Genomic DNA, 23,720 nt, shown 5'->3' with positions numbered 1-23,720 from the left:
GCCATCTTGAGGGAGTGAGGGATGGATGAAGATAGTGAATGGGCTACACACACACACTTACACATAGAATGACTTTGATTAGTGAACGTGATAGGCCGCTCTGAACATATGTGTTTTGAGGGAGCGCCTGAAACTATGCAAATTGTGGATAGTCCTGATGTCTTGGGGTAGAGCATTCCAGAGGATAGGAGCAGCACGGGAGAGGTCTTGGAGTCGGGAGTGGGAGTTACGGATAAGTGCAGCGGTTAGTCGAAAGTCGTTTGCAGAGCGCAGCAGTCGCTTAGGCAGATTGACAGAAATGAGGGAGGAGATGTAGGGTTGTGCTGCACTGTGAAGAGCTTTGTGGGTGAGAACAAGTACTTTGAATTGGATCCTATAATGAATGGGCAACCAATGTAAGGACTGGCGAAGAACGGATGCGTCCGAGTACCGATTAGTCAGATAGATGACCCTGACTGCTGCATTAAGTATGGACTGGAGAGGGTAAAGTCGAGTGACGGGGAGGCCAATTAATAGAGCGTTGCAATAATCCAGGCGGGAGTGGATCAATGCTACAGTGAGGGTTTTTGTTGTTTCCATGGTGAGAAAAGGGCGGATTCTAGAGATGTTCTTTAGGTGAAAGCGGCAAGAGCGGGCAAGAGATTGTATATGGGACGTGAAGGAGAGAGAGCAGAAGAAGTTCAGTTTTGGAGAGGTTGAGTTTCAGATAGAGAGCGGTCATGATGTTGGAGACTGCGGACAGTCACTGGCGTTCTGTAGTACAGTGGGGGTAAGGTCGGGGAATGACGTGTATAGTTGTGTGTCATCAGCATAAAGATGGTACTAAAAGCCAAATCTGCTGATGATCTGTCCAACTGGGGCCGTGTAGAGAGAAAAGAAGGGGGCCACGGACTGAGCCCTGAGGTACCCCGACAACAAGAGGAAGAGGAGATGACATGGAGCCAGAGAACAAAACACTGAAAGAGCGGTCAGAGAGATAGGAAGAGAACCAGGAGAGAGCAGTGTCCTTAATGCCTAGCGACTGGAGCCTAGAAAGTAGGAGATGGTGGTCAACAGTATCGAAAGCTGCAGATAGGTCAAGAAGAATGAGCAGAGAGTGGTCACCATTACGATTTGTTGTCAGAAGGTCATTGGTCACTTTGAGGAGTGCAGTTTCAGTCGAATGTAGGGGGCGGAAGCCGGACTGTGAAGGGTCTAGAAGGGAGTGAGTGGAGAGGTAACGGGTAAGGCGGGAGTAAACTAGGTGCTCCAAAAGTTTAGAGATGAAGGAGAGATTGGAGACTGGTCTGTAGTTGTTTGTGCAGGATGGGTCGAGAGTGGGTTTCTTTAGTAATGATGGCGTGTTTGAAGGAGGATGGGAAAATGCCCGAGAGGAGGGAGAGATTAAAGATTGTAGTTAGGCGAGTTGTGACAACTGGAGAGAGAGACTGGAGGAGATGTGAGGGAATGGGGTCGGTAGTGCATGTAGTCAGACGAGAAGAAGAGAGGAGTCTGGAGACTTCTTCTGTGATGGGATCAAATGTGGAAAGTGAGCCAGGGGAGATTCAGGAAGGGATGGGAGTCACAGCACTTGGTGGATGGGAGCAGATTTCCTGACGGATATTATCTATTTTTCTGTAAAGTGGGAGGCCAGGTCATCAGCACAAATGTCTGATAGGGGCTTGTGCTTTTGGCCTGAGGAGGGAGTGAAAAGTGTCAGAAAGTTTCTTGGGGTTGTTGGCTAGTGAGGAGATCAGGGTGGTGAAGTAGGTCTGTTTGGCGAGGTGAAGGGCAGCGTTATAGGTTCTTAACATAAATGTGAAGTGGATGAAGTCTTCTGGTGTGTGGGTTTTTCTCCATAGGCGTTCAGCACTCCTAGAGCATCGCTGGAGAAGCGGATGACACAGGATCCACCATTGACAATAGGCTTTGCCACAGCTGACCCCGCTCCCCCTCCATTCACAATAACCTTTGCACAACGCTCATTAGATGCGTGAACACAACAGCTAGAGTCAGGGTCTGCTCATTGTGGCTAATGTTATTTCCTGACAAAGGAAATTAAGGGTCCAAAAAGCCCTAGTAGCCAGTGTGAAAAGTGCAATATCTATCATTTGTATTTTTACTAAAGATTGTAATACGGAAAACTATATCAGTTTTTGTGCTAAATGTATTTTACAATTATTTATTTAAACATTAGAAAATGTCCTAACGACACATTCCAGTTAATGAATCGGGGCCAAAGTATTGTACATATAAATATAAGGGGAAGGGCGCAATCTGTACACGCAGTACATAGACACTAAATGCTGTACACAATATGAGACACATTCCCATTACAGAGCGCGCAACTGAAAGAATTAGCTCAGGGTGGAAACAGACCGCAAAATTCAACTGGCTGCCAGTACTAAATATTTTCAGCAAACCAAAATAAGATTAACCCCTTTTCCTATATATTAATCCATAGACCTGAAGACAAGTCCTTGTCCCACCAGCATTTTAATACTTTATTTATTTGTACATTCTGTTTAACATCCAACACTAGTGCTCAGCCTTTATATCCTAACAGTGGATATTTATCACCCATCCGCAGAATGGCTAAGAAACTTCTGTTCTCCGGGAGTCAACCATGGATCACTAGAAACAATGATTTGAGAGGCAGCGTGCATGCAAAACCTCACCACTCCACTCAGTCCTGACTGCAAGATCCCACCATTAGTGATCGGTGGGAGTCCCAGCAGTGTGAATCCTCAGCAATCAGCCTTTTATCACCTATCGACATATCATTACTGAGGCCAATTAAAAAGGATTTCCCATTAGCAGTGGGATACCACAGGGGTCAGTAATGGGCCCTCTTCTTTCTAACATATTTATTTAGAATTTCAATCTTTGCAGATGATACTAAGTTCTGCAGGGTAATCAACAAAGGAGGATAATGTAATATTATAGAGGGATTTATGTAAGCGGAATGCTTGGGCTCGAAAATGGCAATCGAAGTTTAAAGTAGGTAAAAGTAAGGTCATGCACTTGGGCAGAGAAAATAATTATGTACTGAATTGTAAAACACTGGGTAAAATTATTACCGAGAGACTTTGGTGTATGGGTGGACGGCAAACTCAACTTTAGTGATCTGTGCCAGGTAGCTGCTGCAAAGGCAAATAAAATGGGATGCATGAAAAGAGGCAAAGATGCTCATGAGGAGAACATAGTTTTGCCTCTATAGAAGTCACTATTGAGGCCACACTTAGAATACTGTGCACAATTTTGGATACCAGTGTATAAGTAGGACATAGGTGAACAAAAGCAAGTGCAGAGAAGAGCAACCAAGGTTAAAGCGATTGGGTGGCCTGCAATACCAAGACAGGTCATTAAACTTGGGGTTATTCACTTTAAAAAAGCAAAGGCTTAGGGATGATCTAACTACAATGTACAAATATATGAGGGGGACAGTAGAGATTCTTCTAATGATCTTTTTACACTTAGGCCTGCGACAGGGACAAGGGGGCATCATCCTCTACGCCAAGAGGAAATATGGTTCCATCATAATCACAGATGGTGATTTTTCCCTGTAAGAGCAGTGAGACTATAGAACGCACTGCCACATCACGTTGTAATGGTTAACTCACTACAAAACGTCAAGAATAATCTAGATGCGTTTCTTGATAAATATTATATTACTGGTTATTGGCACTAGATTCTGCGATGGGGCGTTAATCCAAGGAAATAGTCTGATTGCAGTATGGAGTCGGGAAGGGATTTTTCCCCTAATATGTGGCAGTTGGCATCTGCCTCAGGGGTATCACTGTACTCTGGATCAACATATTGGGCAATTCGTCATTAGACTTATATCTGCCTTAAACAGGGGGAAAAAAAAAAACAACAAACTACTGTGAAACCATTATGTCTATGACGATGTTTAAACCCAAGTAAAAGTGCTGTAACATAGTGCAAGTAAGCTCCAGGCGGCTTTTGTACTGCAACCAGAATGGCAAGGCATAAATTCAACTTCAATCTGTACCCTCGAACGGTGGTCATCTGAGTTAGCAGAGGTCATCTGAATACCCCATAAGCACAGAAGTGCATTCAGCAGGTTTAAGGACGGTGCACACTTGGGTTGTAGCATGTTACGCATTTTGTAGCAAGTGCAGATGATGCACAGGACAACTCTCATACTTCACCTGTACGGAACAAAACAGTATCTACTACCTGTCACGTTTACTGGTATGGAACAGGCAGAGAGCGAAGATCTGGTTTGAAGACCATGCCATGTATTTGGCTGGAAACAGACTAGTGTATGACATCTCATGCGAGAGCATCGGATGTGATATGATCATGACACTCGGCTCCAGTTCTGCTACGAGCGTGATCCGAGTCAGTGCTCCGATCCTCTGGCCCGAGAGCATCACAGCACAGCTGCGGAGGAGACGAACAAAGTCATTTCTCCATCTCCTCCATTGCCTGTCTCGGCATATATCAGAATGCACTGGGATGACATCTTAGGGCAGTGCAATGTTTTACTCGCACCCATAGACGAGTCTCGTTGCCACTCACAGCATGCTGCAATTGACTGCTCATCCAAATTGGCATGAGAAACTAATCGCAGATTTGATCTGCCCCATAGTAAAACACTGGGCCGAGTACTAGGCGAGGTTTTATCACATAGCACTCAGCCGTGTTATACGGTAGTGTGACTCTTGCTTTAGAATAAATGTGCAAATTGCAGTAAATTATTAGGGCTGTTGCTGGCTCCAATGGTACATGCTGCACCTCTGCCGAAATAAATTCTAATTCAGCATTAAGACTTCTATTATAAAATTGCATTTTAATATTATTTAAATAATACAAAATGATTTACAACTTGACAAGGTTTAGCCTATAAATCACAAAGGCATAATACTCACAGCCACTCCAGCATGGTAACTTGTCCCACAAGCGATGAGGATGAGTCGCCGGCATCTCTGGATCTCTTTAAGGTGATCCTTCAAACCTCCCAAATTCACTGTAAAAACAGAGTTATCATTGTACAAGGGTGTCTAACAGGATACTAAAGAGGTAGGGCAAAGCACCTAGAGAAACAGATAGGCAATCTGTCATGAAGTCAGGAGGTCTCCACTTGAATAACAGTTCTGGTCAGTTTCCTTCTGTCATTGTTCTGCAGTTTACGTTGTTATCACTATATTACATACATATTACATACAGAGATAACATTGCATTTGAGCAAGCACAAGGCCAAGGAAAATGAGAGCCATAATAAGGAGAACTGTTCTGGAAACTGCTAGGGTGAGAGATTGTAATAATGCAGGACTGATAATAGCAGCTTGGTCAGAAGCTGAGAAGGAGTGAGGCAAGTGGTTAACTGCTATACAGAAATCAATGAGCTGGAGAGAGCTGACTGGAATGCTAGGAGTTAACTCATCTCCTGGAATGTAACTAGACAAGCTATACACTAATAGCTAGTAGCTCAAATTGCAGGAGAATGACAGCAGATCGAAAAGGCAAGTCAATTGTAAATTTGCTTATCTTCATGCTGCCTAACTAAACCAATTTCACATCATGAGAATAACTCTATATGAGGACAACAGTCAGACGGATTTACCTGTCAGGTCATCAAAGTTCACTCGTCCTCTCATGGTGTTGACCACGGACTCCGGTTGCTCAAAGATTTCTTTCTGCATGAAAGAGCTGAAGTTGCCTGTAAATCAAACAAGAAAATGTAATCCGTTAGTAGTCATTATCATGTGAACATTGCGCCTTCTAATACTTCTCATTCCATCTTCAGTGCTGCAACTACATCCATCCATCCTGCCCTCACCTGCAAAGATATAACTCACTCCTTCAGACTTGTGATCTGACACCTGCACGTCAGCCACAATCGCTGCTATTCTCTCATTTTATAGCCTTTTACATCACACCCTATTGTGCTGCACCTCATTCTTGCCTCTTACTACCGCGCCCTTTCAGATCCTCCCAGCAGGCTATAATGGTTCCCTTTAAGGTACATCCCCTTTTGATGGGGATTTGTCTCTATACACAGTTCTATCCTTTTCGCCCTATACCGTAATTAGGTCTTCAGACAAGTCTGATGTAGCAGCTAATAGTTCATGTTTCGTTAACCATTAAATAATCTGTCAGCTCTCCTGACATGTCAATTTTAGAGAGCATAGGAAATGGAATCATTCAGCATCTCTCCTGTTTTTTTATTTGCATTGCGTTACACTGTTCCTCCATTATACTTCCTAGAAATCTATGTATTAACAACTTTTGGAATATGCATATGGAGTCTTTAAAACACCGGCTTGCCTGCATCTTTTTGAAGCAGGATATACATCAGGAAACCACTGGCGGCGTTTGCCCAATCGGCGCAGCAAGTATCATGTATAATGATGCACCCCTTTGACAAGTGTAGGTGTATACACCCAAAATTTATGTACGGTAGAGCCAACGTTCACTCTGCCAACACCATTGTCATCTGTGGCCCCTCCATGCATATGTCCAAACCCCATTTTGCAGGGAGTTCGGACACAAGCACCGAACGGGTGCCTGAATGCAATGTGAAACCACCTTTAGAAATGATTTGTGAATACTCAAGTCACATGCAGGGCGCTTTGTTAATATTTATCGGAGCCAGCGGCGAGACTGTGCAGTCATGTGACCACAAGAATAGAAAATGCATACTCCCGGACACATTCCAACTAGAAGTGCGCAGCCTCTCTCACTACAAGTGAATTGAAAGAGGCTGTGCACGTCTAGTAGGAATGTGGCTGGGAGTATGCATACTGCATATTTGAGGTCACATGACCGCTTTGTGATGCAGCCAGGACCGGTAAATCCTCACAAAGTGCAGTGTGCACAATGTGAGCATTTACAGGTCTGCAGTTAGAGTGACTACAGACTTGTGAAAAACCTAAACAAACCATTTTAGGGTTTGAAAATTTTAGCAATATAATTGTCAGATGATCCCATCTTTGGCCTTTGTAGATGTACTGACAAGTCTAAAGTATGTACCCTTAGATCATCACTCAAGCAGCAACAGCCTGACACTTACCCTTCATGATCTGCTGCAGCTCCATCTGCAGAGTCTGAATGGCACGTGCTGGGTGATCTCCGGCACTTCTCTTAATGCGATGGATAGAGAGACGGCCGTCCACAACAGCAGCTACGTCATCATCTTCAAGGTAGATGACTCTGTTTGTGTGTTCAATGACAGCACTGAAATACAAAGCATTGTGTGAGTTTATCGGGCCTCACATTATTGGAGCATTCAGTAGAGCCCATTATAAAATTTCAAACTTTGCAAGCAGGGATCCCCAAAGGGCATCAAATCTACATCTGAGGATGCACGTGCTTCTGGTATGATAATGCTTTTGGGTAAACTGATTAAATTTGCTGACGACACAAAGCTAGGAGGGATAGTTAATACGAGAGAGAGAGAGAGAGAGAGAGAGAAGACTTGGGTATACTAATAGATCACAGACTGAACATGAGTCAACAGTGTGATGCAGCAGCAAAAAAGGCAAATGCAATTCTAAGATGTATTAACATAAGCATACAGTCTAGGTCACGTAAGGTCGTTATTGCCCTCTACTACTCTTTGGTCAGACCTCATCTGGAATACTATGTCCAGTTTTGGGCACCATATTTTAAAAAAGCACATCAACAAACTGGAGCAAGTTCAGGGAAGAGCGACCAGAATGGTGACCGGTCTGCAAACCATGTCCTATGAGGAACGGTTACAGGATTTGGGAATGTTTAGCTTGCAAAAAAGAAGACTGAGAGGAGACTTAATAGCTGTCTACAAATATTTCAAGGGCTGTCACATTGTAGAAGGATCATCTTTATTCTCATTTGCACAAGGAAAGACTACAATTAACCCTAAGGTATTAAATTCGGAGCTCCAATTGGGGTATTGGCGGGACCCCCCGACCACCACTATGGGTAAGAAAACCATCTTCGTTATATGTGGACTAGTGGTCTGTTGATGGGAGCTCAGAATTTAATACCTTAGGGTTAATCGTTGGGCCACTGTGCCTGGTACTGAGGTTATAATGATCCTCCATACTTATGGCACTACAATGTGATATATTTAGATAGGTAGTTTAACCCGAGTGCCTGATTAGGAATTGGAGGATTCTCTTTTCCCTTTAACCCTATCTAGAAGAGCCACCGATAGATTGTTCATCTAGTCACGGTATCATATACCGATGTCGGGTGGTTTGGTCATATTGTTCTCCACTATCTATGTCTCATATTTTGTCTTTACTGATATTTTAGAGGATAAAAAGAAATTTTTTCGAATAAAATATTTATACCTTTTTGCACGAGATCAAGTTCTGTGTGTATTTTATTGATGACTATATTGGTTTAATTTGGGCATTCTTGAACTCATTTGGTTCTCTGTTAGTGTGTTTGCTTATAGAGTTGCCCCTTTTGGACTTAAGTCCAATTATTTGACCAAGTACAGGTATGATATTCTGTATTAACATTCTAGGATTCTATGAATCTCAAAATGGGTAGATATACTATATAAACAAGAAGTATTGGGACACACATCAATCAATGAATTCAGCATCCTCATTCAGACCCAATGACGCAGGAGTATAAATACAGGGCCTCATTGTACCGTCTGCCTTTACTAACATGGCTGACTGAATGAGGTCACTGATACCAGCACGGTCCTGTAACTGGACATCAACAAATCAGATCATGTAATTTCTTCCCTCCTAAATAATCCTCCATCAACTGTGTGGCATTATAGAAAAGTGGAAGGAACCACAGCAACTCAGCCATGTAGCGCAGATCACGTAATTCTACAGAGCAGGGGTCACCGAGGGCTGGGGGACAGTGATAAAAGTCACCAATGTTCGCCTCCATAAATGAAGACGCAGAACCTCCTCATCAGCTCAAAAACTGTGTATATTCCATGGATTTCCATGGCCGAGCAATTGCATGCAAGCCTTACATCACCAAGCACAATGCCAAGTGTCAGATGGAGTAGTGTAATGCTGCCACTAGACTCAATAGCAGTAGAAACGGGTTTAGAAAAGAGACAGATAGAGAAGCTCTATCTGGCATCTGATGGACCAATCTGGGTTTGGTGAATGTCAGTAGAGTGTTACCTGCCTAAAGCTGTAAAATTTGGTGGAAGAGAGCTAACGATCTGAGGCTGTGTTTCAGGGGTCGGTCTAGGCTCCTTAGCTACAGTAAAGGTAAATTTTTATACTTTAGCATAGCAAGACATTTTGGAGAATTGTAGCTTCCAACTTTATGGTAACAGTTTGGGAAGGCCCTTTTCCGTTTCCCCATGACTGTGCCCCAGTACTAAAGGTCTTTAAAGCCACGGTTGGGCGAGTTTGGTGTGGAAGAACATTACAAACCCCGAACCTCAACACAATTCAACCTTTGGGATGAACTTGAAAAAGAATGTGAACCTGGCCCGCTCCACAAACAGTGAACTCACACATGCTCTCCTGGATAATAAGACAAAAATTCCCACAAACACCACCAAAATCTTTTAAAAAGTCTTCCCGGAAGAGTGGAATCAACTCCAAATTAATGGCTATAGATTTATGACAGGTCATTACATCTTCAGGTGTAATGAGGAAGTGTCATCATACTTCTGTACATACAGTGTACAGTTGTGCGAAAAAGTCTTTCCTATTCTTTTGCAGGTTTGTCACAATTAAATATTTCAGATCACCAAACAAATTTACATATTAAACAAAGGTAACACTAAGGGAAAAAGAAATCCAAACCTACAGGACCCTGTGTGAAAAAGTCATTGCTCCTCCTTAAAACAATTATCACATCTTTGGGAAGCTGAGTTCAAATTCCCTAGCCACACCCAGGCCTGATTACTGCCACCCCTGTTCTAAATCAAATCACTTAAATAGAACCTGCCTGACAAAGTGGAGTAGACCAAAAGATCCTCAAAAGCTAGATATGCTCAGATCCAAAGACATTTTTGAACAAATTAGAAACAAAGCAATTGAGATCTATCAGTCTGGAAAAGGTTATAAAACCATTTCTAAAGCTTTGGGACTCCAGCGAATAACAGTGAGAGTCATTATTCCCAAATGGCAAAAACATGGAACAGTGGTGAACCTTCCCAGGAGTGGTCGGCCGACCAAAATGACCTCAAAAGCACAGCGATAACTCATCCAAGAGGTGACAAAAGACCCCACAGCAACATCCAAAGAACTGCAGGCCTCACTTGCCTCAGTTAAGGTCAGTGTTCATGACTCCATCATAAGAAAGAGACTGGACAAAAATGGCCTGCATAGCAGAGTTCCAAGACAAAAACCACTGCTGAGCAATAAGAACATAAATGCTCATTTCAGTTTTGCCAGAAAACATCTTGATGATCCTCAAGACTATGGAGAGAATACTATACGCACCAACGAGACAAAAGTTGAACATTTTGGAAGGTGTACATCCCATTACATCTGGCGTAGAAGTAACAGATAACATTTCAGAAAAGGAACATCATACTAACAGTAAAATAAGGTGGTGGTAGTAGTGTAATGATCTAGGGCTGTTTTGCTGCTTCAGGGCCTGGAAGACTTGCTGCATGGTAAATGGAAACATGAATTCTACTGTCTACCAAAAAATTCTGAATCAGAATGTCCAGCCACCTGTTCATGACCTCAAGCTGAAGTGCACTTGGGTTATGCAGCAGAATAATGATCCAAAAGACACGAGCAAGTCCATCTCTGAATGGTTTAAGAAAAACAAAATTAAGACTTTGGAGTGGCCTAGTCAAAGTTCTGAACTAAATCTGATTAAGATTCTGTGACATAACCTTAAAAAGGTGGTCCATGCTCGGAAACCCTCCAATGTGGCTGAATTACAACAATTCTGCAAAGATGAGTGGGCCAAAAATCCTCCAGAGTGTTGTAAAAGACTTATTGCCAGTTATAGCAAATGCTTGATTGCTGATGTTGCTAAGGGTGGCCCAATCAGCTATTAGGTTTAAGGGGCAATCACTTTCACACAGGGCCCTGTAGGTTTGGATTTCTTTGTCCCTTAATAATAAAGACCTCCATTTCATTTAAAAACTGCATTTTGTGGTTACTTGTGTTATCTTTGTCTAATATTAAAATTTGTTTGGTGATCTGAAACATTTAAGTGTGACAAACATGCGAAAGAATAGGAAATCAGGAAGGGGGCAAATGTTTTTTCACATAACTGTACATATGTAAGGAATATATGAAACTGCAGTATCCTGCTGGAGCGGGTATACAGACGGCCAACAGAATGTATAATGTGATGGCAGCCGATGCTTCTCACCACTAACCTGGCATCTGAGGCAAAGTAATATTCCACAGCTTTCTCGTCCACAGGGAACAGGCAGGTCGTGCTGTCCACTCGGGTAAGGGAGCAGCTTCCTTTCTTTTCCAATCCTTCAAAATTGAAAATGACAAAGTTTTGTTTGGTGTTAGTAGATGAAGATAGTAAGAGAAGGGCAAGAAGAGTCCTTAGTCTGAAAATTTCAGCCCAACTGGAGGAAATACAGCTTGAAGCAGGAAAAAAAAAAAATAAGCAGAGTTTGTTATGGAAAGCATTCGAGCATTGAAGTTATGTGGTGGTAAAGGCTTCTACCCCAGACTGGTACACCGGGGCCGCTGCATGTGGATCTGCAAACGATCCCATACTCGTAGATCAGTCTTCTAGGCACATGATCAGGAGAGGCCGATTCCATGCTAGCAGGCTCTCAGGTGAGAGGCCGCTTCCTTGCTAGCAGGCTCTCAGGTGAGAGGCCGCTTCCTTGCTAGCAGGCTCTCAGGTGAGAGGCCGCTTCCTTGCTAGCAGGCTCTCAGGTGAGAGGCCGCTTCCTTGCTAGCAGGCTCTCAGGTGGGAGGCCATTTCTTTACTAGCAGGCTCTCAGGTGAGGTATCCACCTTGTCATTTTGCCAATGTTAAAACATCATCTGACTGATCACCAATCGGTAGGTGAATTTGGGACTTTTTAAAAGGCCCCCCACATAAGTGCAATACTATACCCACAATGTACCAGCTGGGCACCAAGCGGTCGAGTGTGACCGCCTAGCCAATTCCACAACATAAGAAATGGTGGAGGTTATAAAGCTTGTAGTTCGCAGAATTGTGATTAGTTCCCCATACATAGGTCTTCCGTTAATTTAGCGAATGCAAAAATTCCCTGAAACGTAAGCAGCAGAAAAATAACGACCTGATTTTACATGCCCCGAGAGGGATAGAAAAGGTAAGGAACGTTCTCTTTTTTTTTTTTTTACGTTCTGGTACGGTTTCCACCAATGTGAGGGCAGAATCTATAGTGTATAACATGTCCTAAATGCTCTAAGTAACCATGCTGTGCCAAGAAATCTAGTAACCTGAATGCACTGAAACGCTCAATTACTCTAGTGCTTGGAAATTTTAGAGCTATTTCTCTAGAAGTAGTTTGGAGAAACTGAAATCGGCACAGAGTTTGGGGGACATTTAGGTTTTCAGTAGTAACTGCCAAAAAAAAAAAAAAAAAAAAAAAAAAATTTGACCAAATGAGTAATGTAATTCAATTTATAGATAAATGGCACCACCTAGTGTTCAAAAATGGGAATTGCACAAAGCATAAATAGGATTGTGCTCCGCTAAAGGCATTGGAAGTCATCATGGCAGATCTGTTTGTATCGGATGACAACTAGAAAGGAAGAATATAACCTCAATGATCTCACTCCGACTCTTCATCGGAGAGGCAGTGTTTGATCAATGAGGGCTATATTGTTCATGGTGCTGTATTATGGGATGGCACACAGATTGATCTCCATGGAGAACAGTACCAGAAACCAGTAATATGAATATAGTCCCTTTCTGAGAGAAGGCATATAATGCAATACGAGGCTGGTAAGACGGGCACCTGCATTCATTACAATGGGCGGTCCCTCTAGAGGATAATCGATGCTTTGGGACACTGAAAATGACAATGAAAAATGCGACAGCACCAATCAGACAACACATCAAAGACACGGGCAAACTATGCATTGCAGCGATCTGGAATGCATATGTCACATACGTCGGCCGAGGGCACCCGGGTAAGCACAGCCATCTAATCACATGAAAGAAGCAAACTGACAGAGGCCGGTAATATTACACGTTACAACGACACAATGGTGATTGTAACTGGATTGCAGCTTATAGAAAATCAATTGTGAACATTAGGGACAATGCATATGGACAATATACCATTAACCCCGACCCCACCCTCCGTACTATGCCCAGCACAATACAATACGTCAATAGGAAGCGATATCGCACATGCTCAGCCGGAGGCATGTCTTATAGTTACATCAAAAAGCAATATATTCCCAAATATCCATCCGGACCAATGGCGACTATACACGAGCTTCATGCCCCATGTGGTTAGTGCCAGGGCTGCATAGTTTATGACTGAAGTGAGTAAAGCCAAGGCCGTGCACGGCTTCCCGACTAGCCTGGCAGTGGTCCGGAGATGTATAATTACCTGAGCGGTACAGGATCGGGATGTGATCGGTAGATAGCTTGTGTTCACTCTGTACACCCATCAAAAGAGGGCTACCCCTCCTAGAAAGCAATCAAAGCATTAACATGACACACGCCAAACATCTACAACCCAATAGTCCATGATCCTCTATTAGAAAGGTTACCTGGTCCCAACAGCCTGGCCGGGGTAGTGCACACTCTTAAATACTAGAGCAAAGGCACCTTCCTGTGAGATAAAGCAAGAGCACATGGTTACAGATCCAAATATACTGTTCTGATCCCTGGGTCTACATAGGTGCTGGTTGCGGTCCAACATGGCGAATACTGCTATACATTATACATAGGTGCTGGCCGCGGTCCAACATAGCGAATACTACTATATATTATACATAGGTGCTGGCCGCAGTCCAACATGGCAAATGCCACCATTTGTTATACAGTGGGGGGGGGGGAAAAAGAAAAAACTATTTAGTCAGCCACCAACTGTGCAAGTTCTCCCACTTAAAAAGATGAGGGAGGCCTGTAATTGACATCATAGGTAGACCACAACTAAGAGTCAAAATGAGAAAACAAATCCAGAAAATCACCGTGTCTGATTTAGCAAGATTTATTTTGCAAATTATGGTGGAAAATAAGTATTTGGTAACCTAAAAATATGCAAGATTTATGGCTCTCACAGACCTGTAACTTCTTTAAGAGGCTCCTCTGTCCTCTACTCACTATGGTGAAGACCAAAGAGCTGTCAAGGGACACCAGAAACAAAATTGTAGCCCTGCACCAGGCTGGGAAGACTGAATTTGCAATCGGCAAGCAGCTTGGTGTGATGAAATCAACTGAGCGAGCAATAATAAGAAAATGGAAGACATACAAGACCACTGATAATATCCCTCGATCTGGGGCTCCACGGAATATCTCACCATGTGAGGACAAAATGATCAAAAGAATGGTGAGCAAAAATCCCAGACCCACACGGGGGGACCTAGTGAATAACCTGCATAGAGCTGGGACCACGTAACAAAGTCTACCATCAGTAAAACACTACGTCCACTACGTCATCAGGGACAGCTCCTGCAGTGCCAGAAGTGTCCCCCTGCTTAAGCCAGTACATGTCTGGGACCATCTGAAGTTTACTAGAGAGCATTTGGATTATCCAGAAGAATACTGGGAGAATGTCATATGGTCTGATGAAGCCAAAGTAGAAATGTTTGGTAGAAACAAAACTTGTCGTGTTTGGAGGAGACAAAATGCTGAGTTGCATCCAAAAAAAAAAAAAAAAACAACACACACCATACCTACTGTGAAGCATGGTGGTGGCAACATCATGATTTGGGGCTTTCTCTGCAAAGGGACCCAGGATCACTGAACCGTGTACATGAAAGAATGAATGGGGCCATGTATCGTGAGATTTTGAGTGCAAACCTCCATCCATCAGCAAGGTCATTGAAGATGAAAAGTGGATGGGACTTTCAGCACAATAATAATCCCAAGCACACAGCCAGGGCAAAGAAGGAGTGGCTTCGTAAGACGCATATGAAGGTCCTGGAGTGGCCTAGCCAGTCTCCAGATCTCAACCCCATAGAAAACCTTTGGAGGGATTGGAAAGTCCATGTTGCCTAGCAACAGGCCCAAAACATCACTGCTCTGGAGGAGATCTACATGGAGGAATGGGCCAACATACAAACCAACAGTGTGTGCCAACCTTGTGAAGACTTACAGAAAACATTTGACCTCTGTCATTGCAAACAAAGGATATATAACAAAATATTGAGATGAACTTTTGCTAATGACCAAATATTTATTTTCCACCAAAATTTGCAAAATAAATCTTGCCAAATCAGACAAGGTTATTTTCTGGATTTGTTTTCTCATTTTGACTCTCATAGTTGTGGTCTACCTATGATGTCAATTACAGGCCTCTCTCATCTTTTTAAGTGGGAGAACTTGCACAATTCGTGGCTGACTAAATACTTTTTTTCCCCACTGTACATAGATGCTGGCCACAGTCCAACATGGCAAATGCTAACGAATAGTAACATTTTCCATGCTAGACTGCAGCCAGCACCTCACACTTCCGTTTTTGTGTCCGCCAAACGGATCCGTTTCCGTTTTTTTGACGGATCCGCGGTAACCACTAATGGAAGTCTATGGGACAATAAAACGGATCCTGCAAAAAAATGGCGGATCCGTTTTTTTACGGAAACCAACGGATTTTGACGGATTTGAAAAAACGGAAGTGTGAAACAGGCCTAAGTAGACAATGATATCAAAAGTGTCCAGAGTCAGTTTTTAATGATACACACTAATGCTGTGCAGAAGCTCTGGATATATTGCTGTAATGATAAAAAGGGAAAACTGGATGACCACCACTGTAGTAGTTGTAATGGCAGCCATAATGGCGGTCACACAGCTCTTACATTAATCAGATGATGCGAATAACGCCAAGCATAGAGAGAAGACAGCCGCCAGCCACGGTGAATGGCAGTGTCAAAGGTTTGAGCATATTAAAACCCAACATGTCCGGTCTTTCAAAACAGATCAAAATTGACCAACTTGGGATGATTTTTATTGCCTGCGTTTGGCTTTAGAAAAAAAATAAATAAATGCTGAAATCAAGTGTTAAGAAATCAGAAAGTGAATCAAGGATGAGGACTGTGCTCACCAGCTGCTGGATGACGCGCTCTACTAGGGTGGCAAAGCTGATGCCGTCGTTCTCCCGGTTGTCATACATATACTTGGCCAGTTTGGCAATGGTCTCTGTGTCAGTCTCGGATTCAAACTCGTAGCCTTTGCTCTCCTGCAAAGAGAATAATATTTCATGTACAGTTAGGTTCATAAGTATTTGGACAGACAACATTTTTCTAATTTTGCTTCTAGACATTATCACAATGAATTTTAAACAAAACAATTCAGATGCAGTTCAAGTTCAGACTTTCAGCTTTCATTTGAGGGTATCCACATTAAAATTGGATGAAGGGTTTAGAAGTTTCAGCTCCTTAACATGTGCCACCCTGTTTTTAAAAGGGACCAAAAGTAATTGGACAATTGACTCCAAGGCTATTTCATGGACAGGTGTGGGCAATCCCTTCGTTATGTCATTCTCAATTAAGCAGATAAAAGGCCTGGAGTTGATTTGAGGTGTGGTGCTTGCATTTGGAAGGTTTTGCTGTGAAGGAAACATGCGGTCAAAGGAGCTCTCCATGCAGGAGAAACAAGCCATCCTTAAGCTGCAAAAACAGAGATAACCCATCTGAGAAATTGCTACAACATTAGGAGTGGCAAAATCTACAGTTTGGTACATACTGAGAACGAAAGCACTGGTAAAGTCATCAATACAAAAAGACCTGGGCGCCCACAGAAGACAACAGTGGTGGATGATCGCAGAATAGTCTCCATGGTGAAGAGAAACCCCTTCACAACAGCCAACCAAGTGAACAACACTCTCCAGGAGGTAGGCGTATCAATATCCAAATCTACCATAAAGAGAAGACTGCATGAAAGTAAATACAGAGGGTTGACTGCACGATGCAAACCACTCATAAGCATCAAGAATCAAAAGGCTAGACTGGACTTTGCTAAAAAACATCTAAAAAAGCCAGCACAGTTCTGGGAGAACATTCTTTGGACAGATGAAACCAAGATCAACCTCTACCAGAATGATGGAAAGAGAAAAGTATGGTGAAGGCGTGGTACAGCTCATGATCCAAAGCATACCACATCATATGTAAAACACGGCGGAGGCAGTGTGATGGCTTGGGCATGCATGGCTGCCAGTGGCACTGGGTCACTAGTGTTTATTGATGATGTAACACAGGACAGAAGTAGCCGAATGAATTCTGAGGTATTCAGAGCCATACTGTGTGCTCAGATCCAGCCAAATGCAGCCAAACTGATTGGTCGTCGTTTCATACTACAGATGGACAATCACCCAAAACATAAAGCCAAAGCAACTCAGGAGTTTATTAAAGCAAAGAAGTGGAATATTCTTGAATGGCCAAGTCAGTCACCTGACCTCAACCCAATTGAGCATGCATTTCACTTGTTAAAGACTAAACTTCAGACAGAAAGGCCCACAAACAAACAGCAACTGAAAACCACCGCAGTGAAGGCCTGGCAGAGCATCAAAAAGGAGGAAACAGCGTCTGGTGATGTCCATGAGTTCAAGACTTCAGGCAGTCATTGCCAACAAAGGGTTTTCAACCAAGTACTAGAAAAGAACAATTTATTTACAATTATTTAATCTGTCCAATTACTTTTGGTCCCTTTAAAAACAGGGTGGCACATGTTAAGGAGCTGAAACTCCTAAACCCTTCATCCAATTTTAATGTGGTTACCCTCAAATGAAAGCTGAAAGTCTGAACTTCAACTGCATCTGAATTGTTTTGTTTAAAATTAATTGTGGTAATGTCTAGAACCAAAATTAGAAAAATGTTGTGGACCCTGGCGATACAATGAACACAAGATGGGCAAAACGTAACGAGTGTCCACTAATACTTCATTTTCCATGTGGGAGTGTTCATAATGAATAAGAATAAATTTTACTAGTGCGAACTAGTATTCCCTGGAAGCAGCCGGACCCCAAATCTACAACGTCCTTTGAGGACCGCCGTTTTCTGCCATGCAACAAATCCGGAAGATCTAGTCTGTCTCCAGGACTCACATGCACATGTGACTGAGCCTCAAGTGAGGTTTAAAGTGTAACTAATCATTTTTATATTATATATATATATATATATATATATATATATATATATTATACGGCAGCCATGCGCTGCTAATCGGTGGAGTCTCAGATGCCAAAATTCCCACCGATCACTCAAAACACCGCTCTGGTGTACTCAGCTCCTGATTGTGCGCCACAGGACAGTGGACGGGCTCAATAGTCAATGGGTCTATGCACCACTCTTACCACCCAGACTATTGAGCCCGTACACTGCCCTGCGCGTTCACTTCAGAGCAGAGATATTATAGATTATCTTTTAAATGCACTTAAAAGGGGTGGTCTTATCTTGACAAATGGGTAAAATTGCAGAGTTCTTGCAATAACCTCTTCACAGCGGTGGTCGGTTTCCTTGGCAAGGAGAGCAGCGCTTGCAGGTTCTTTGCTATAGAGATTGTAAGTGCCGTTCTGAAGTTATCCCGATCGCTGGATCTGGCCATCATCAGTGTCCCTGCGCTAGAGGTTAAGAGGACAGTTTGGACCAGCTGCAGGAGCATGCCGCTGGTCTGAACTGTCAATCTTCGGGACCAGCAAGCAAGGAGGAAGAGGAGCGGTGCACTGCTGAAGAACACTGATGAGAATAACCCTTTAAGGTGGGCTCTCCTGCCATGCGAATATGACACGTTGTATGGCACCAGGGATGTTTGGAACCAGCAGGGCTTTGTACAGAGACCACTCACCAAAAACTTCTTCAGGTCCTTATAGTTTGTGATGATTCCGTTGTGGATAACGATGAATTCTAGAAAGAAGGGGGGAGAAAAATCATGTCATTTCCTGCCACTAGGAAAAAAATAAACCCACCATGATGAATGATCTGAAGCAGCGGAATCTGGAGGCCACATGTGAGGCACAGTATATTTACGTTATCCCAAACTATTGCCGCGTTTGTTTTATGTACGAGACCCCCAGATCCTGTGTGCATGCAGCGATGCTACAAACTGAACACTTGGGCACATCTGTTAACCCCTACAGGGAGGCAGGTCACATCATTAATGCCAGGAAACACGGGAGAGGGAAAGTAGCATGACTGGGAGCAATAAATCCCTGAAGGTCATTAGCCCAGATCTGGAATAAACTACTTGGAGCTCAGACATCTATAAATTATCCATCTACTGTACTAATCCGCAGGAATGGAGCCGCTGAATGCAATGCAGACCTGCAGTCTTCAGTGCCGAAATCACGTTTCTTGCCGGATGAAGTTCTGCACAGATTGAAAGTGTCGTAACTTTACAGCATGCGGGACCACCACTCCATTTATTCCTACTGGTCTACAAAACCAATAGTGCACACGTGTGACCCCCACTTCAACAGGCAGCAAATTACGGAGTGGGCCCTGGGAAAGTTCGGACCCCTAGCAATTGTACACTTAGGTTGATACGAGAACCCTTTAATATATAACCCCTTAGGCTCCAAAATCACAACCCAATTTATACCGAGCGAGTACCAGTGGGGTAGATTGCAGCGCATGGACCCCAATGCAAAATCTACAACAGGGTCCCCAACTATCATAAGTCCTTAATAGTAATGGGATCTTTTGGGGTCCCCTAGATTACAGGGACCAGGTGCATTTGTAACTCCTACAGCTACACCCTCCCGCTGACTGCGCCACGTACCATTGCTCTTATCAGAGCGCTGTGGGTGACTGTTTGTAGGGCTGGGCTCTCCATGGGTGGCCCAACGGGTGTGTGCAATTCCCAAGTGAACCTCAAATTCAAGGTCCAGATCAAGGTCCTCTTGCTCTATAAAAAAAAAAAAAAAAAAAAAATTAATAAAATAAAAATAATAATTATGGAGAGAATTTGCAAGGATGAACAGGACTAAACAGCCCTCAGTTGCAGTACAGCTCAAGAAATTACCAATTACGGATCCTATATTATTTGTAAAAAGAAAACAATAATTATTGGAACACTAATGTGGATTGGCTGTTTTATTAATGCGGTGATTAGAACAAGACATTAATTTATGGGACTGCTTTTTAAGCAATTCCCTTGTCGATACTTCTTTTCCCCCGCTGAGGCCGTTGTTGTAGAGAGCTGTGAATGGTTTTCATTTAACAAGCCACAATGATCTATCACCATTGTCATCTCCCTTGAGCCAGGGAGTTAGAAAGGAGAACAGAAGACAAGGAGGAAGGGTTAAGCACGGGCTCCCGTTACAGCGCGGGGGGTACGGCATGTGTTACCATTTTCTATTGTGGAGGAATTTCTCACAGGGGGTAGGTTTGATTTTCTAGTTTTTAGTGATAATGTGAGGCAGGAAAAGACGTCCATCTAAAATAGCCACATCTAACGTTCAGAATTGCTTCTAATCAGGAGCATTCATTTGCAGGAAACGAGTCACGCTGCGGTGCTGAGGAGGGGGCATTCTACCCGCTGGTTTTCAGGCTCACTTCACGTATGCGCCATGGCTTCCATTTACATTTCTGCACTGGATGGATTCGTTTGGCTCATTTTAACCGGAATTCTCCATGGACTTGGATTTAGATGCTCGATTCCATTATGAAATCCTCTGGCAGGGCCTAAGCCTTAGTGGGGGGGGGGGGGGGGCAGTGCGGAGAATGGAGGGGGTAATGTGAATAAATGACTTATTCCTGAAGCTGTTTTTGTTGGAAAACAAATATCTGGCACAAGTCTTGGGCGCAGCAAAAAGCTGACTACGTGTAAGGTTTCACGTCATCAAAAGACTCCACAGAAACCTTGGCATCATACGCACCCTGCAAATTTTGAAAGTTTTCCCATCTACAAAAATAAAAAAAAATGGAGATCTGTAATTTTTATCATAGAAATTAAAAAAGAAACAACAACAATGTGTAATAAAAAATAACAAGGTATTGATTAATAAATAACCGATGTGTTTCTTTCAAAGATGGATGGCAGACCATCCGGTATGTAAGAAAATAAAACGAACTAGTGATGTGAATGAGAGAATCAGAATAATGAAAATGTATAAGAAAACAAATTAAAACATGAATAATAAAATAAGCCTTTATTGTAAATTTGGCCAGACAACAACAACGGCAAAAAATATATATAAAAAAGGCAAGAAAGACCGCTCATTGAATTAATCAACAAGTATCTATACTTATAATGGTATAACCGAAACGTTTTTCCGAAACGCGCGTCGGGGCGCGTTTTTCAGGCATACCGCTCTCACCACTGTCTGCCCCATTGCCTCTCAGGTAATACATTACGCTACATTGTGCTGTATACTTCATTGCATAGATATTTCATTGGGGCATGTCCCACTAGTATATTGTTCCCATCCTTGCATGGTCTATTGCCTTGTGGGCTGCGCACTGCGCTGTGTCATTGGGCGGTGTTGTCCATCGTTGTGTGTGCTGCCTGTTTCTCGGCTCTGGGCCATGTTTACTACATAGCGCTTTGTATGACTTTTTTCAGTGATTGTTTGCATAGCTATTATAAGGTGCACAGTTATTATTTATATAAAATAATTTTTTTAGCGCACTATTACTTTAATTATATTTAGTCTATTGTCTACAGCGCTTTTGTGTCAGCTCAGCTAAGAGCTTTGTTGCTATATTTACATTTCACCATCACTATTTTTACTTTTGGCATACACATATATACACTTTTTTTCCCAGCATTCCTTGCATTATTCATTAATATTGATCTATATTTACACACACATTCAATTTTTTTTTTTTTTTTTTTTTATAATTTTTATTGTTTATTGTTATTATTATCACCCCACTATTTATCACATTTATTTTGTTTTTTTGCTGCTCTACATGGGGAACATTATATATGTTTTATCTGAATTATTTCTGCTGTACAGTGGTGATACCATTATAAGTATAGATACTTGTTGATTAATTCAATGAGCGGTCTTTCTTGCCTTTTTTATATATATTTTTTGCCGTTGTTGTCTGGCCAAATTTACAATAAAGGCTTATTTTATTATTCATGTTTTAATTTGTTTTCTTATACATTTTCATTATTCTGATTCTCTCATTCACATCACTAGTTCGTTTTATTTTCTTTTAATTTTTATCATAGGTACACTGCAACTGTGAGACAGAATCTAAAAAAAAAAAAAAAAAAAAAAAAAAAAAAAATCCAGAAAAATCACATTATATAATTTTCAAATAATTAAATTCCACTTTATTGCAGGAAATTAGTATATGATCACCTACCAACCAGCAAGAATTCTGCCTCTTACAGACCCGTTTTTCTTTAAGAAGCCCTCATACTCTGCACTCATCACCTGCATTAGTTGTACCTGTCTGAACTTGTTACCTGTATAAAAGACACCTGTCCACACACAATCATACTCCAATCTCTGCACCAAGGCCAAGGCCAAAGAGCTGTCTAAGGAAACCAGGGACAAAATTGTAGAGCTGCACAAGTCTGAGATGGGCTACAGGACAATAGGAAAGCAGTTTGGGGAGAAGGTAACAACTGTTGGCACAATTCTTACAAATGGAAGGCCTGTTTCACACTTGCTTTTTTTTGCAGCGCGTTTTTCCCGCAAAAAAACGCATTGAAAAACGCATACAAAAGCATACAACTGCTGCGCTTTTTTCAAGCATTTTTATGAGCATGCAGGAAAAAAACGCAGCGTTTTTATGCGTTTGTATGCGTTTTTACCGCGTTTGCGTTTTTTTCCAACATTAGGTGGCCCCTCACACTAACCCAAACCATGACTTTACTAACCCTAACCCTGACCCTAACCCTAACCCTTAACCAAACCATACTTAACCCTAACCCTGACCCTAACCCTTAACCAAACCATACTTAACCCTAACCCTGACCCTAACCCTTAACCAAACTTAACCCTAACCCTGACCCTAACCCTAACCCAAACCATACTTAACCCTAACCCTGACCCTAACCCTTAACCAAACCATACTTAACCTTAACCCTAACCCTGACCCTAACCCTTAACCAAACCATACTTAACCCTAACCCTGACCCTAACCCTGACCCTTAACCAAACCATACTTAACCCTAACCCTGACCCTAACCCTGACCCTAACCCTTAACCAAACCATACTTAACCCTAACCCTGACCCTAACCCTAAACCCAACCCTGACCCTAACCCTTAACCAAACCATACTTAACCCTAACCCTGACCCTAACCCTAAACCCCCTTAACTAACCCTAACTTTACCCAAACCCCTAAATTCCATTGTCTAAACTAATGGTAAAAAAAAAAAAAACGCATGTGCAAAAAAACGCATACATAAGCATGCCAATGCGCACATATGCTCACCATAGACTTATAATGGGTGTCTTGCTGTAAAAAAACGCATTGCGCGCGCATGCATTTTTTTGAGGCAAATCGGACGCACAAAAAATGCAACAAGTTGCATTTTGTGCGCCCGAGCGCATACCGCAAAAAAAGCATGCGTGGTAAAACGCGTACAAACGCATGTGTATGCGCACATAAGCGCATCCCATGCAAAGTATAGGAAAAAAAAACGCATGCGCTATTTAGCGCTAAATTACCGCGAAAAACGCAAATGTGAAACCAGCCGAAGAAACACAAGATGAGCATCAACCTTCCTCGGTCTGGGACTCCATGCAAGATCTC

The 23,720-nt window shown here is 42.5% G+C and overlaps 1 protein-coding gene across 3 annotated transcripts in view; it reads right to left on the bottom strand.

Annotated features, from left to right (window-relative positions):
• The window catches only part of GFPT1 (glutamine--fructose-6-phosphate transaminase 1), a 49,075-nt gene that overhangs the window by 5,705 nt on the left and 19,650 nt on the right, over positions 1-23,720 (bottom strand). For 2 of the 3 annotated variants that reach the window (XM_073569121.1, XM_073569120.1), the window contains exons 4-13: positions 19,780-19,905; positions 18,847-18,905; positions 16,109-16,243; positions 13,614-13,675; positions 13,451-13,530; positions 12,848-12,901; positions 11,270-11,375; positions 7,022-7,185; positions 5,573-5,668; positions 4,878-4,975 (exon numbers count right to left, since the gene is read on the bottom strand). In XM_073569121.1, the coding sequence (XP_073425222.1) occupies positions 4,878-4,975; positions 5,573-5,668; positions 7,022-7,185; positions 11,270-11,375; positions 12,848-12,901; positions 13,451-13,530; positions 13,614-13,675; positions 16,109-16,243; positions 18,847-18,905; positions 19,780-19,905 (980 nt within the window). The remainder of the gene's footprint in view (positions 1-4,877; positions 4,976-5,572; positions 5,669-7,021; positions 7,186-11,269; positions 11,376-12,847; positions 12,902-13,450; positions 13,531-13,613; positions 13,676-16,108; positions 16,244-18,846; positions 18,906-19,779; positions 19,906-23,720) is intronic. The other variant, XM_073569122.1, reaches the window with a different exon arrangement.

Source organism: Dendrobates tinctorius, unplaced genomic scaffold (assembly GCF_039654945.1).
Source record: "Dendrobates tinctorius isolate UK_male_01 unplaced genomic scaffold, ASM3965494v1 ptg000022l, whole genome shotgun sequence".
Classification (NCBI taxonomy): Eukaryota; Metazoa; Chordata; class Amphibia; order Anura; family Dendrobatidae; genus Dendrobates; species Dendrobates tinctorius.
Note: the sequence above shows the minus strand (reverse complement) of the source record. Positions and strands in the feature narration are given on the sequence as shown.